The 15,892-nt window shown below is 45.6% G+C and overlaps 1 protein-coding gene and 1 long non-coding RNA gene across 6 annotated transcripts in view; one reads left to right on the top strand and one right to left on the bottom strand.

The window, feature by feature from the left end:
• LOC138850253 (uncharacterized) overlaps positions 1-1,390 on the top strand; it is a 34,821-nt gene extending 33,431 nt beyond the window's left edge. The window contains exon 2 of the long non-coding RNA XR_011389996.2: positions 995-1,390. This is a non-coding gene — a long non-coding RNA (uncharacterized LOC138850253). The remainder of the gene's footprint in view (positions 1-994) is intronic.
• A 1,395-nt stretch (positions 1,391-2,785) lies between these two features.
• LYN (LYN proto-oncogene, Src family tyrosine kinase) overlaps positions 2,786-15,892 on the bottom strand; it is a 143,358-nt gene continuing 130,251 nt past the window's right edge. For all 5 annotated transcript variants that reach the window (XM_002710498.6, XM_002710497.6, XM_089335260.1 and 2 more), the window contains 3 exons: positions 15,625-15,778; positions 12,177-12,308; positions 2,786-4,149 (listed from right to left, as the gene is read on the bottom strand). In XM_002710498.6, coding sequence (XP_002710544.1) covers positions 3,947-4,149; positions 12,177-12,308; positions 15,625-15,778 — 489 coding nt within the window. In that variant the 3' untranslated portion in view covers positions 2,786-3,946. The remainder of the gene's footprint in view (positions 4,150-12,176; positions 12,309-15,624; positions 15,779-15,892) is intronic.

The raw sequence follows: 15,892 nt of genomic DNA, 5'->3' as shown, positions 1-15,892 counted from the left end.
TGGCTCCCACCCATAGCCAGTGGTCAGCTGGAACCACCAGATGTTTGCCCACTTGAGCTGCTATGCGTCAGACTCTCTCGAGGTGGGAAGTGGTACCTGGCCAGAGATGCTCTTTCTTACTGATTGTGCTGTTTCAAGGAAAAAGATAAACAGCTTGTTTCTTTGAACATGGCTGTATAGAATGGGTTTCAAGCACACCCAATATGAGTGTGCTCCACTCGAATGGAAGACACTGCCCGATAAGGACAGCTCTGGCAAATTCTTCAAGCCATCAGGGTATAGGTCCACAAGCCCTCATCCACAATTCTGAACTCCAAAACTCTGAGAGCCAAAAGATGTTTCTAGAGGCTGGCGTTGTGGCACAACAGGTTAAGCAGATGGTTCAAGTCCTGGCTGCTCCACTTCCAATCCAGCTCACTACTAATGCACCTGGGAGGCAGTGGAAATGGCCTACATACTTGGGCCCTTATCACTCATGTGGGAGACCTAGAAGAAGCTCCTGGCTCCTAGCTTTGGTGAGGACCAGCCCTACCTGTTGCAGCCATTTGGGGGAATGAACCATCAAATGGAAGATCTCTCTATTTCAATCTGTAATTCTGATTTTCAAGTAAACAAGTCTTTATTTAAAAAAAAAAACTTTCTAGAACTCACTTGGTTACCAAAACTAACTGAAGCTATTTATAGGCTATACTCAGCCCACTAGTGTGAATATGCAGGCATTTTGCTGCAGAAATGTTGTTACTTGATTAAAAGCTTCTTCCTTGCTGTTCAATGAGGTTTTACCTCCAAACATTCAGTCTACTCATTGTATTAGCAAAAGCATGTTTGATGCTAACAGAAGCAGATAAGGGATTAAGGATCTTTTGCCCAATCCTGGCAAAAAGCTAATAATAAACATTCACAGATAACGTTCTGCCCCTAGGATATGGCACCTACTTCTGGGGGTGTAGATAAGGATGCTTTTGATTCTATGAGTTCTGTGTTACCTTTGCAGGTTGGCCAAGCTAGATTATTTCTAACGTCTTTCCAGTGACCTACAGATGGAAGTCAAGAATGCTGTCATCATTTCCATGCTGAAGGGAAATTATTCAGGAACACACCTTGGCCTTCTGGGGTCTCTGAAATTTCTGGCACGCCTACTTAATGTACTTCACACACTCGTAAAAGTAGAGAAATAAAATTAAATGGTCATGCTCTTACATATGTATCAGATTAGAACTCTCTGGGATAAAATTATATTGGTCTTCATACATCTTCATGTTACCAAGTGGAGCACAAATATTATCAAAACATTTTATCCAAAAGTGTCATCTCTGAAAATTATCTAAAGGGGCAAGTTCAATTCTTGCATGATTTTTTCATCTGCAAATAAATTAGTGGGAATTTCCCCTCACATCTGTGTGGACTCGTAGTACCCTTGCCCGCTCTGATGTCCAGTTGAGTCAGAGAGCTTCTGTTGAATAGGTATTTCATTGGTTTTATTCCACAAGGAATAACATGAAGCCAAGTCATTCAGATTCCTTCCATGGCCTTGGATGCACCTGACCTCCTTCAGCTGTGAAACAGAGCTAGCACGTCCAGCTCTTTCAGCACTGTTGAGTGAGTTAGAGATGATTTTTATAAAACGTCAAAGCATAAAAGGAAGCCCCGAGCAAGGGCTGGTGGATAGATATCTTCAGGTGTCTGTAGTCACCATTTCCATCAGGCACAAGAGCAACCCTCACTCACCCTCACTCCATCTAAAAACTTCATGCAGTCAAAACACAGGAAACAGAGAAGGGCAGCCTCTCTGAAGAAGCAGAAAATAAAGGACAGGTGCCAGAGGAACGGTGGGAAGTGTGATCTCGCCTGCGAGATGCGCTCGGCAGCAGGAAACGCTCGTGAATGGCTACAGAACCTGGCAGTGAGAAGAGCTGGGGAGCCAAGCTGTAGGATGAGCATTTCTTTTAATCCAGTTGAGCACCTCTGAAGCTGATGTTTCTCACTAAACAACACTCTGGGAGTTGTGGGAGTAAGGGGAAGAATAAAGGGAAAGCAGGCACCGTAGCCAGAACTGGGAATGAGTTTATGACTAAAATTATTTCTGTGCTCTTGATCTACCCATAGTGTAAGTAGGGTTCCTCCTCTTATTGACCTTTGATATATTCTTGGGACAAGACTGCCAGTGCCTATGGCACAGTAGGAAGGAGACTTGGTAAAAGGATCATAAGCTTGATTGAGAAGGAAAGTCAAAAGGAAGCTGAACTGAAGGCAGAAAACAAAAAGGAGGATAAATTTAGTAGTTTTCTAAGTTGTCTTTGGGATTATTTACACTTTCCCTCCATGTGGTATGTGGTATTATATGTGGTTCTGAAACAAGATGTGAACAGGGAGGTGTATGGAGAAAACTTAACCACCGTGTACCAAGGAACCAGCTGTGCAGACATTATGTGGTGATAATATTATCTTTGTGAATCAAGAATTTTAGAATAGTTTAGAAAGTCACACAGGAGAAGAGGTTAAAAATGAGTGAGAAGTAAAATGTTTTAGGCAACTGAAACCTAAGGAAAACACACAAAATGAAATTTTAATGATGCCTGTTATGCCAACTTGCAAACAAATCCTATCTGACTTCCACAAAGGGATGTCCAGGCATCCAGCTCCAATCTGAAATGCTCAAAGGGTGGAGACAGAAATTGCATAGGTAAAACGGGGTAACTGTCTCTTACCCCCACCCTCCGCTGGCACTCACCTTCACATTGATACCAGTTGAAAATCAAGTTAAACACAAGTAAAACACTTAAGATGTTATTAGGCCATGTGTATTAAAATAAAATCAAAAATAGAAATATTAGGTATATACACAACAGGGTAAGTGAAACGTGATACAGCAATTTCCCATTCAAAGCTGACAGTAGAAAAATGGAGTAAACAAAATTTCTTGACTCAGCTGCCCTCATGGCTCATAGGAGCCTCTGAAGTCACCTGTTTTCCTTCATATCCTTGGGTATAAATAGTCTCCCACACATCTTAAACAGGCTAGAATAGAAAAGACCACATAGTCATAAAAATAGCCCCAAAGGTAACATTTTTTACCTTCTACAGTGCAACTAAAATTAACACTTGATCCTTAAAATAATGTTCAAATCATGTGAAGCAACAAAGGAACACTTATGTTTTAGGAGGCCTGACCAGGCTCTGCAGCTGGTAGAATCTTACTATTCTTCCACATGACACTGTCACAGGATGCTGTGGGACTGAAAAGGCTGGACCATCAAGAATACTTATCAAGGCGGAGCAGTTTCTGATGCTCTTCTCTCCCTGGGAGGTCTGGCTGGGCCCGGGGCAGCTGAGAACACCACATCACAGGACACAGAGGTGCAGCTGCATGTCCAGCGGATGCGAGCAGTGTCCACTAAAGGAAGATGTTTGTCTCAGATTTCAGAGGATGAGGGGAAAAAAAAAAAACCACTGAAATCTGGGAAAGACATTTTTAAGCAACTGACTTCACTTGCAAAATCTAACAGGTTGGATTAGTCATCTTTTTTTTTAAACAAGGAAGCCAAAGCAGAAAAATTGCAAAGAAGGGTCACGCTATGCATCTGGTTATCTTCGCTTTATAAAAGAGTGTAGTTCTGCTACGACTGGAGATTTATTACCACAGTCTCTGAACCTCTTGAGTCACACATCCAGTCATAACTGAGGGCCAGCATGGGAGTATTTTTGGAGTGAGCAGTTGTTGTTGGTCTCTCCCAGGGCTCTATCCAGATGTTGGTCACTCAGAGCAAGATGACCAGCCGAAGGGCACTGGGCATCAGTCTAAGAGGATTCTTAGTCAAAGGGGTTCTTCCTGAGAGATGAAGCCTTGGCTTTCAGGAGCTTGGCCCAGCACGTGAGATAGCTGGTGCAGCCCAGGATGGCCACTTCTCTGAATCGGGGCAGCAGCGCCCAAGGGATGGGCGCATCTCTACGGCTGCTGCTGGTACTGCCCTTCTGTGGCGGTGTAGAAGTCATCCAGCACACTCTGCAAGTAGTCAAACGTGGGCCTCTCCTCCGCCTTTTCTTTCCAGCACATTTTCATGATGTCATAGAGTTCATCTGGGCAGTTCTCCATGCGGGGCATCCGGTAGCCCTGGGATAAGGCGGTCATCACGTCGGCGTTAGTTCTTCCTAAGGTTGAGAAAACAAAACCATGCCATTTAAAAACCCGGCTGGAGGGTCCAGCTCTACAGAGGTCTTTTTGCTTCTCACAGCCTGCAACCATAACTGGAGCAAGCATTACTGAGACTGCAATGGGTTCCGTGCATTCTTCTTGAATTTACAGATTGAAATCCTAACCCATAGTCCCTAAGAACTTGGGGCTGCGACCTTTAATGGCATAATTAAGTTAAAAATGAGGCTGCTAGGGTGGGTCCTAATCCAACTTAACTGGAAGAGGAGATAAAAGACACAGGCACGCACAGGAGGATGACCTTGTGATGACACAGGGAGAAAGGGGCCAACAGCAAGCCAGGTGAGAGGCTCAGAAACACTGACTCTGCCGACACCTCAGTGCCTGCCTTCCAGCCACCAGGACTATGTGGTAAATGTTTGTTGCTTAAACAGCTCCATCTGTGTTCTTTATTGTGGAAGCCCCAGGAAAATAACACAGGGGCTAACGAAATTGCTTTAAGCATCTCAACAAATAGGTTTTAATCCAAAGGGGAACAAAACAGCATTCAGTTTACTAAAGTGCAAATAGGCGAGGATTAAGGAGAGGCCAAAGCAAGTTCTTTTTATTTATCTTTAAAAAAGATATATACGGGGGCCGGCGCTGTGGTGCAGCAAGTTAAAGCTCTGGCCTGAAGCTCCGGCATCCCATATGGGCGCTGGTTCTGGTCCCGGCTGCTCCTCTTCCGATCCAGCTCTCTACTGTGGCCTGGGATAGTGGTGGAAGATGGCCCAAGTCCTTGGGCCCCTGAGCCCACATGGGAGACCTGGAGGAAGCTCCTGGCTCCTGGCTTTGGATAGGTACAGCTCCTGCTGCTGCAGCCATCTGGGGAGTGAACCAGTGGATGGAAGACCTCTCTCTGTCTCCACCTCTCTCTGTAACTCTTTCAAATAAATAAAAAATAAAAATAAAAAAGGTATATATGATATATTCATTTATTTGAAAGGCAGTGTTACACAGAAAGAGAGAGACAGAGCGAATGAGACAGAGAAAGATCTTCCATTCTCTGGTTCACTATCCAAATGATCTCAATGGCCAAAGCTGGGTCAGGCCAAAGCCATCTGTATCTCCCACATGGGTGGCATGGCCCAAATACACCAGCTCATCTGCTGTTGCTTTCCTAGCTACATTAACAGGGAGCTGGATCAGAAGTGGAGCAGCCCAGACTCAAACTGAAGCCCAAATGGGACACCAGCATCATAGGTGGTGGCTTAACCTGCTGGGCCACAACGCTGGTCCCAGCAAGTTTTTTAAATGACAGAACAATATTAAACCGGACTGACCTTTATTTAAAAATGTTTATTGATTTTCATGCATTTAAAAGGCATAGTGACAGTGAGAGGGAGAAAGAGAGAGATCTATCTGCTGGTTCACTCCCCAAATGCAAGCAATAGCCAGGGCTGGGCCAGACTGAAGCCAGGAGCTTCAAACTGCACCTGGATCCCCGATATGGATGGCGGGGTCCTAGCACTTGATCCATCACCTGCTGCCACCCAGAATGCATTAGGAGAAAACTGGATTGGAAGCACAGGAGCCAGAACTCAATCCCAGGCAGTCCAACATGGGATATAGGCGTCCTAAGCAATGGCTTAACCCACTTTGCCACAATGTCTGTCCCTGGACTAACTTTTTTTTAAAAAAAAAAAAAACATTTATTTAGTTATTTGAAAGGCACAGTTACAGAGAGAAAGAGAGAGAGAATGAAAGATGAAAGAGATCTTCCATCTGCTGGTTTATTCCCAAAATGACCACAGCAGCCGGCAGCTTCTTCTGGGCCTCCGATGTGGGTGCAGGGGCCCAAGTACTTGAGCTATCTTCTGCTGCTTTCCCAGGCACATTAGCAGGGAGCTGGATTGGGAGTGGAACAGCAGGGACTTAAACCAGTGCCCATATGGGATATCGGTGCTGCAGGCAGCAGCTTAACCAGCTATGCCACAGCACCAGCCCCATGGATTAACTTTTTAAATTCACCATTCCAATCCAATCCTAACCCTTAATCTCAGTTTCTTTTGGAGGGTAGAATATTTTTCAGCATGTACCTGTACTATATTTTCAACTAATCATTTCACAATATTTTCTCATATATAGAATAGGTTTTTCATTGTTATTTACCTAAAGTCAGCACCCTTAAATCAGCCAGACCAATTGTTCATGTGGTTGCTAAATAGTTAAAAACTCAGGATTAATTTGGAATATAAAAGAAGGGATGGTTTGGATCATCTAAAGGATACCTGCCTTGCTTGTACCTTGTAGGGCTCATTGTCTTCTAAGAGCAAGATATTCACTAAGAGGAAGAAAATCACAACCAAGTCATAGCTTCCAGGTGAGGCTACTTCACATACTCACTGAGTTGTCTCAGTCTTCAGGACCTGGCCAGAGCCAGAACCTATAGGAGTCTGGGACTTTCAGATTCTCAACATAGGTGCAGCAGCTAAGGTTCCACTCCTCTTCCTGAGCTCTAGGGAGCTCTGCTGGAGGGAGGCTGGCCTTCAATATGGCCAAATGTCCCAGGGGTTAGGTTCTGATACTGAGAACAGCTTTAAGGGAAGACTGTTTCCTCCATTATTAAAACAGGATAGAGATATGTGCTCAGTTAGCAGTTTTGGTGGCACTAGCCCACATCCGTATGTTTTGCATATTTGTGGTTAGCCCTTCTGTAGGGACGTGAGCTGCTCTAGTGTTTCCATATAGTGCCTAGTATAGGCGAGGAATTCCATTCATCATAACCAACTTCCTCTCCATAGCTATATTTTCTACCGCTCATGGTCACAGGAAAGATTCTAAAAGATTGCTTTATGTAAAATGGTACCAGAATTGAAACAGAACCTTCTGTGAATTTAGTCTTTATTTTATGTTTTCCAAATTGTGGGTCATCATCATCCATTTGATATCAACAGGTTTTAGGGCACTACCAATATTTTTAAAATTAATTAGAGGGGCCGGTGTGTGGCAAAGTAGGTAAAACCACCGCCTGCAGTGCTGGCATCCCATATGGGCGTCGGTTCAAGTCCCAGCTGCTCCACTTCCAATCCAGTTCTCTGCTATGGTCTGGGAAAGCAGTGGAAGACGGCCCAAGTTCTTGGGTCCCTGCACCCATGTGGGAGACCTGGAAGAAGCTCTTGGCTCCTGGCTTTGGATCGGTGCAGCTCCAGCCATTGCAGCCAAGTGGGGAGTGAACCAGCAGATGGAAGACCTCTCTGCCTCCCCTTCTCTCTCTGTGTAACTCATACTTTCAAATAAATAAATAAATCTTTAAAAAACTTATTTGAACAATGAAATGGAAAAGATTGGAATGCACGGCACCTGGTGAAGTCAGTGTGGTTTTTGAAACATTGCTTTGTCTTTCGAGAAGGCTTCTTTTATTTCTTTTTTTTAAGGTTTATTTTATTTATTTGAAAAGCAGAGTTACACACACACACACACGTACACAGAGGAAGAGAGAGGGTTTCCATCTGCTGGTTTACTCCCCAAATGGCCACAATAGCTAGGAGTGGGACAGAGCACAGCCAGGAACCTGGAACTCCATCTAAGTCTTCCCACAAGTGGCAGAAGCCCAAGCACTTGGGGATCTTTTGCTGCTTTCCCAGGTATGCAGGAAGCTGGATCACAAGAGGACCGGCCGGGACTCCATCTGGCACCCATATGTGATGCTGGCATTGCAGGTGGTGGTTAATCCACTGTGCCACGGCGTCGGCCCGTGGAGGGGGTTCTTTTCTGTGCATCCTCTGCCCTTTCTTCTACAGACACAGCGACCCAAGGAGGGTCCTTCTAGATTTAAACTCAGAAAGAAGATATGATTTGTCTTAGAAGAACCTTTGTTTTGGAAACAAAGACCCAAGCACACTTTCTAACCATTCATATCTCTTGAGAGTTGTTTACAATGGTAATTTAAAAAAAAAAGATTTATTTATTTACTTATTTGAAAGGCAGAGTAACACAAGGGGTGGGGAGGGAAGGGGAGAGAGGGGGAGAGAGAGAGAAAGAGAGAGAGAGAGAGAGACATATCTTCCACCTGCCAGTTCACTTCCCAAATGGCCACAATGGCTGGGACTGGTCCAGACTGAAGCCAAGAGCCCAAAACCGCATCTAGGTCTCCCATGTGATTGTCAGGGACCCAAGTACTTGGGCCATTGTCCACTGCCTTCCTGGGCCATTATCAGGGAGCTGTATTGGAAACAGCAGCCAGGACTCAAACCAGGGCTCTGAAATGGGACGCTTAACCCAATGCATCACAATGCCACTCCTCGTTTTAGTCTTTTTCCTCTAAAAATAGGCCTTTAGTTTACATGTAGCTTCATTTCTTTTTTTCTTTTTCCTTCCTTCCTTTTCTTCTCTTTTTATTTTGCAAAGCTAGGCATGTGGTGTCTAATAAAACACTTAACAAATACAACATACCCAGCACTTTCCTGGGTCAAGGAAGTATTCCCAGATAACTCAATTATCCACAGAGTCTACCCAACTAGTAGTTTGATAAGTGGTGGAAAGTGGCATATTTTGGCCATGTGTACCAGTTCCATGCTATCCATGAGTCAAGTCCTTTGATAACTAAGTAAACAGAACTTCTTGATTCCAGTCATAATTCCTAACGCTGGAGGCTCTTAGTTCACCACTCCTGTGACTGGAAATCTACACATTCAGGACCTCTGAAGGTGTTCATCATCCTGAAGCTTTATAAGGACACACTGAACAAGCCGGCGCCGTGGCTCAATAGGCTAATCCTCCGCCTGCGGCGCCAGCACACTGGGTTCTAGTCCCAGTCGGGGTGCTGGATTCTGTCCCGGTTGCCCCTCTTCCAGGCCAGCTCTCTGCTGTGGCCTGGGAAGGCAGTGGAGGATGGCCCAAGTGCTTGGATGGCCAAGTGCTTGGAGGATGGCCGGTTGCGGTGGCCATTGGAGGGTGAACCAACGGAAAAAAGGAAGACCTGGCCGGCGCCGCAGCTCACTAGGCTAATCCTCCGCCTTGCGGCGCCGGCACACCGGGTTCTAGTCCCGGTCGGGGTGCCGGATTCTGTCCCAGTTGCCCCTCTTCCAGGGCCAGCTCTCTGCTGTGGCCAGGGAGTACAGTGGAGGATGGCCCAGGTGCTTGGGCCCTGCACCCCATGGGAGACCAGGAAAAGCACCTGGCTCCTGGCTCCTGCCATCAGATCAGCGCGGTGCGCCGGCCGCAGCGCGCCGGCGGCGGCGGCGGCGGCGGCGGCAGCCATTGGAGGGTGAACCAACGGCAAAGGAAGACCTTTCTCTCTGTCTCTCTCTCTCTCACTGTCCACTCTGCCTGTCAAAAAAAAAAAAAAAAAAAAAAAAAAAAAAAAAAAAAGGAAGACCTTTCTCTCTGTTTCTCTCTCTCTCACTGTCCACTCTGCCTGTCAAAAAACAAACGAAAAACAAAGGACACACTGACTGAGCAGCAAATCAGTCCATGGTTTCTGCCTGGCCCCACCACATAAGGGTGCTTTAAAATGTTTGTGGAGGGAGCTGGTGCTGTGGTGCAACAGGTTAAGCTATTGCCTGCAATACCGGCATTCTAAATGAGAGATGGTTCAAGTCCTGGCTGCTGTACTTTGGATCCAGTTTGCTGGTAATGAGCCTAGGAAGGCAGCTGAAAATGGCCCAAGTCCTTGGGTTCCTGCCACCCACATGACAGACCAGGAGGGAGCTCCATGCTCCTGGCTTTGGCCTGGCCCAGCTTCAGCTGTTGCAAGCGTTTCAGGTGTGAATCAGCAGATGGAAGATCTCTGTCTCTGTTTCTGCTTCTTTCTCTCCCTGTTTCTCTGCCTTTCAAATAAAATGAAAATAAATAAATGAAAGTAAAAAAAATCAGTTTATTTTGGTGCAAACAACGTTGAAATCCATGCATAGCTTTTTCATAATATACATTTTCCAGGAGTGTTTTGAAGACCCCTTGTATATATTACTTCAAGCATTTTTTGCACTAAAATACACTTGTTTTAATTCCACATTTTCTGTGAACTTTTCAAGCACCAAAGTACCACTGTATACTGTATTTGTGTGTGTGTGTCTCAACCATGTTTTTATTGGTTCTTTTTTTTAAATTTTTTTTTATTTTTTGCCAGGCAGAGTTAGACAGTGAGAGAGAGAGAGACAGAAAGAGGGTTATAGACAGTGAGAGAGAGAGACAGAGAGAAAGGTCTTCCTTCCATTGGTTTACTCCCCTAATGGCCACTACGGCCGGCGCTGCGCTGATCCGAAGCCAGGAGCCAGGTACTTCCTCCCTGTCTCCCATGTGGGTGCAGAGACCCAAGCACTTGGGCCATCCTCCACTGCCTTACCAGGCCACAGCAGAGAGCTGGACTGGAAGAGGAGCAACCGGGACAGAATCTGGCGCCCTGACCGGGACTAGAACCAGGGTGCTGGCGCCGCTAGGTGGAGGATTAGCCAAGTGAACCATGGCGCCGGCCTCTTGGTTCTTTTTATTTTTGTTTTAAATGATTTTCCAGCCCAAATATTTCCAAATTCTGGGTACTGAGCATAGTAGATGAAAGGAGGTCTTAGAAGGCATGTGGGTGGCTGGCGCCGCAGCTCACTAGGCTAATCCTCCGCGTGTGGCGCCGGCACCCCAGGTTCTAGTCTCAATCGGGGTGCTGGATTCTGTCCTGGTTGCTCCTCTTCCAGTCCAGCTCTCTGCTGTGGCCCAGGAAGGCAGTGGAGAATGGCCCAGGTGTTTGAGTCCTGCGCCCACATGGGAGACCAGGAGGAAGCACCTGGCTCCTGGCTTCAGATCAGCGCGGTGCGCCGACCGCAGCGGCCATTGCAGGGTGAACCAATGGAAAAAAGGAAGACCTTTCTCTCTGTCTCTCTCTCTCACTGTCCACTCTGCCTGTCCAAAAAAAAAAAAAAAAAAAAAAAGAATTAGCTGGGAGGCCCTCGTGTGGCCGCCAGTGCTCCCACTGAGCCATTCTAGCCCCACGTCTATGGCTCCCTCCACTGCTCTTGCCTCCCACTCTGTCATCCATCGCATGGAGACTATCTGGAGATTAAGTGGCCCACATGAGTCATTCATTCATTCATTCATTCATCAAATGCTCACTGGGGTCCAAACCAGGCTGGGCCTTTGCTCCTGATGGCTGAATCCATAGCTACATGTTTCCCCTGCGAGCCCCAGAGCTCCCTCCCTCATGTCTCTGAGTCCCCAGGGCTGGGAACAGGGACAGATCCAGCAGCTCTCCCATCCCTTTCCAAGCTCCGAAGCCCTTCATGCACTATGTGTAGCACCCTTCACCCCACAGACTAACACTCTCCATGACCACAGCCTCTCCCAGTTATAACATCAGCCGTGAGTGCAAGGGCCATCGCAGCCTCGAGAGGGCCTTGGCACACTCAGGTAGTTTTTGCATGAGGGGATGATATAAACACCAAAGATTCAATTTGAAATTCATCCCATGCACAGATTTTCATTAAAACCAGACAGTCATGAGAAGGTGAAGAAGGTTTAAGAGAGATCTCTCTTCTCAGCCATGACAGTGTAGACCCTGGAGCAAGCAGGGAGCCCGCCGGGGCTGAATTGTACTCTGCCAGCTTCCGCTGTCAGGACCCTGGAAATAGTGAATGATGGCCCCACTGGCACCAGTAAGTTAAAGATAGGCAGGACCTGAAGAGGCCAGGAATCCACAACATTCATGATAGAAACCAATCAAAAGACCCTGGAAATACTTGTTTCTATGCCTGTTTCCCCCTCTGTCAGGTGCACGGCCATGGCAGAGCCCTGGGTCCAGTCCACCCTCATCTCCTCAACACCCTCCGTGGTACCAGGGACATGCTAGGTGCCAAGTAAGTGGTGGGATTAATTAGTGAAGACAAACAGCATGACCTCAGGGAAATAAGGCAGGGAAAGACCTAAACATAATTTCGAACAATTTCCACTAAATACACTGAAAAATTGAGTTCTGGCACAAAGTGCTTTTTGTTTGCTTTGGAATAGATGGAGTTACACCTTCCTGCAACTTGAATGGAAAGACGCAAGTAAACAGTACCTGGGTAGGGAATTTTCCCATAGGTAACGATTTCATACAGCAGAATTCCGAAGGACCAGACATCAGACTTAATTGTGAAGCATCCGAAGTTGATTGCTTCCGGAGCTGTCCATTTAATAGGGAACTTAGCACCTAGGGAAAAAGACACAAGATTCTCACTGGGGTCTCTGAACTTGCACAAAAGTGTCATAGATGTGGGAATCTAAATTATTTTGGATAGATAACACATGCATGTAATACAAAATAGAGATGGTATAAAATACTATACTAAAATGTTTGCTTCTTTCCTGTTTCCCATTTGAAAATTCCCCTTATTACAAGCTTCCTATATACCCAACTGGGCATACTATAATTAGCCAACTTCAAACATCAAAGAGCATAATGTGCAATGTAACAGAATCTACTTCCAGCTTGTCCATTTGTCCCTCAGCACCAGCCTCTAACATTTACTTTTTGTGTTCAAATTTTCTGTAATGAACCCATCTTCTGTGTTACAAACATAATATAAGCATCTTTTCCTATATATGCTTTTGTGAATAAACATCTTTAAGCCTCTACCAATAAGAATTTCAGACACTACTCCAAACGTGAATGGCCCATTCTTTCCTTTGAAAGGATAAAGCCAGTATTAAACTTTCGGGGTTAGGGGGAATGATGACCCCTGCCTAAGCTGACATGCAGATGAAACAAAATCTCTTGCTGGTTGCTGGTGAGGCAGAGGGACTGGGGCCGGCAGATGCGGGTCCCCTGAGGAAGGTAGGGGCTCAGGCAGACTGTTAGCCTTGCACCCTTGAAGACCAGGGGTTGCCACCAAAAAGTTTTTTTTTTTTTTTTTTTTTTGCCTTTATTATGTTTCTGCTTGGGAATATTTTATGGGATCTGACCAAAATAGGTAATCTGGGGGAGGGCATGGGACCTACTGGGTAAGATGCCCACATCCTATCTTGCAGGGTCACGGTTCAAGTTCTGGCTCTGCTCCTGGTTTTGTTTTTCTGCCAATGCGTACCCTGGGAGGCAGCAGGTGATGGGTTCCTGCCATCCACAGGGCAGACCTGGACTGAGTTCCTGGTTCCTGGCTTCAGCCCAGCCCAGCCATATCTGTGGCAGTCATTTGCGGAGCTTCTGTGCATCTCAAGAAAGCAGATCTACACAAGAGCAGTAAGGACTGGGGGTGGGCATTTTGCACAGTTAGGATGCATGCAGTCCATGTTGCAGTGCCTGGGTTTGAGTCCTGGCTCTGCTCCTGATTCCAGCTTCCTCCCAACCTGGGAGGCAGGAAATGATTTAAATATCTGGGTTCCTACGGGCCATGTAGGAGACCTGCATTGAGGTCCTAGCTTTTGACTTCAGCCTGGCTCAATCTTGGCTGTTGCAGGCATTTAGAAAGTGAAGCAACAGATGGGAGATCTCTCTCTGTGTCTCTGCCTTTCAAGTTGATAAAATGACTAAATAAATAGGAAAAACAGAACAAAAAGGAAAAGAGCGAGCCTTGTGGCCAGGCTATTATGTGCTGGGCCCCGTCACACATTCCTACAGGAGAGCAGGGCAGGCAGCAGAGTGTGGTGGTCGGGAGCTTGGCTACGGCACCACACAGCCTGGGTTTGAATCCTGGCTAGACTGCTTCCCATTTCGTGTGATCCTGGCAAGTCACTCACTGCCTTTTCTATCTGTAAAACGGGCAATCAAACCTCCTAAAGAGGTTTCTGGGAGGGTTATGTGGGTTGATCCATGTACTTGGCACAATGTAAATACCAATGGAAAGTAGTCTCATTGCTGTGGTTCTGAGGTAGGCCAGGACCTACAACCTGACCTCTCTGCATTGAGCCACGCTGTCTTGCGTTAGTTATTTCTGTGAAGCTCTGGGCTTGTCAAATGCAATGAGACCAAAGGAACCATTACTATAGCTCATGTACTCTGAAGCTTGATTTCCTGGGGTTGAGTCCTGACTCTGTTATTTACTGTGGGACCCCAGGAAGCTGGTGAAATCACTCCTTTGCTCATCTGTAGAGTGGGGGTAATAATAATAATAATGTGTCTCTCCCAGAGGGAGACTGCAAAGATAAATGAGATCATGTAGGAAAAGCCCATTTACACACTGTAAGTGCGCAACACCATGTAGCCATAATTTTTAAACTGCTTTTCTTCCGACTGTTTTCTTTCACCTGCCTTTTCACCTGGAGAATCATGAAGGTTAAGGATAATCATAATCCACCTTGACCTTTTCATGAAGGTCAAGGACAAGTTATAATTCATCTAGGAGAACACAGGCTTGTGGCAGGAGGAGAATCATCTCAGAAAAGATGGGAGGAGATTCTCAACAAATCACAACAAGGTTTTCTACCTGTTTGTCACCTCCTTATGCCCTGAGGACATTTCCAGAAATCACAAACATGCAGTTAAAAGAAAAATAATCCTTGTTGTTGAACAATGCCTAAGAATATCAAGAAAGTGCATGGCTGTTTTGGGAGAGAGTGAGCACTCCAGAAATATTCGCTCAAGCCTCCTGAGTGAGACGATCAGAAGCCCCAGGTCATGAGCCCCCATGGGTGATTCTGCCATAGGCAAGGTGCAGCCCCTGTGGTGTAGGCCACCAGGCTACGTGCCAGGGACTGGGGGTGACATCCTGACCATTTTTGGTTCACACGTATAATATGGAATGTGGGAGAAAAAAGAGAATATTTTTGTTACATTTGATTTAGATCTCTATGTGTGTGATAATGTCCCTGTTTTAATTTGTAATTAAGAGTCCAGATCATAGAACATAGAATTAATTGTACAAATACTTCCTCTATTACTGTGAAAAGTACACTTCATTGTTTCCTTGAAAAGCTTTCACAATGTAATGAAAACAGAATCAAGAATCTCGACCTTGCCCAGATCTATTTTTGTTTTGCTTTGCTTAACTGAAATACAGATGCATCTGTAAACCTTAGAAAAGTGTCAGGTGAAGTTAATCAAGAGTTCATTTCGTATTGCAGTGAAATGGACACTTTGAGATTTGATGATTGTTTATAGCCCTTGTCTCTTCTGTTGAGGAACAGTGTTTTGTTGTTTTCTTCAAACTATTTGTTGAACTCTTACTTAGTGTAGGGTTACCTTCACGATCATTAAGGAACCTGAAAGTAGATCTCTGTAAAAATTAAGAGTGGGAATGGGAGAGGGGGCAGAAAGAAGGGTTAAAGCACGGGCAGGAGGGAAGGAAGGGTGGGAGGTATCACTATGTTCCTAGATTTCTATATGCAAAATACATGAGGCTTGTATACCCTAAATAATTTTTTTTTAAAAAAGAGTTCATTTCTTTGAAAACAATCATGAGAACATAAACAAGTAATGATCGTCCATACTGAATGTTGTCCCAAATATGTATATCATGACTTTGGGGATTGCTTGTGTGAAAAACAGAGATGAAACAAGAAGAAAACAGCTGAACAGGGTGAGGGGAACGCACCTTCCCTTGCCGTATACTCGTTATCTTCAATGACTCTAGCAAGGCCGAAGTCTGCGATCTTGCACATGAGAGACTCAGAGACCAGGACGTTGGCTGCTCGTAGGTCCCGGTGGATGTAGTTCTTGCGCTCGATGTACGCCATTCCCTCCGCAATCTGAAAGTGGAAATGGTCCTCACATTCACATCTAGGATAGACAGCTGTTGCGGGGTGAGTAGCACTTTTAAACCCCATCATCTCAACGTTAAGGGTTGATGGTGGAGACCTGAT

Source organism: Oryctolagus cuniculus, chromosome 6, assembly GCF_051225735.1.
Source record: "Oryctolagus cuniculus isolate XC-2025 breed Fujian yellow rabbit chromosome 6, ASM5122573v1, whole genome shotgun sequence".
NCBI lineage: Eukaryota > Metazoa > Chordata > Mammalia > Lagomorpha > Leporidae > Oryctolagus > Oryctolagus cuniculus.
This window is presented reverse-complemented; position numbering and strand designations above follow the sequence as displayed.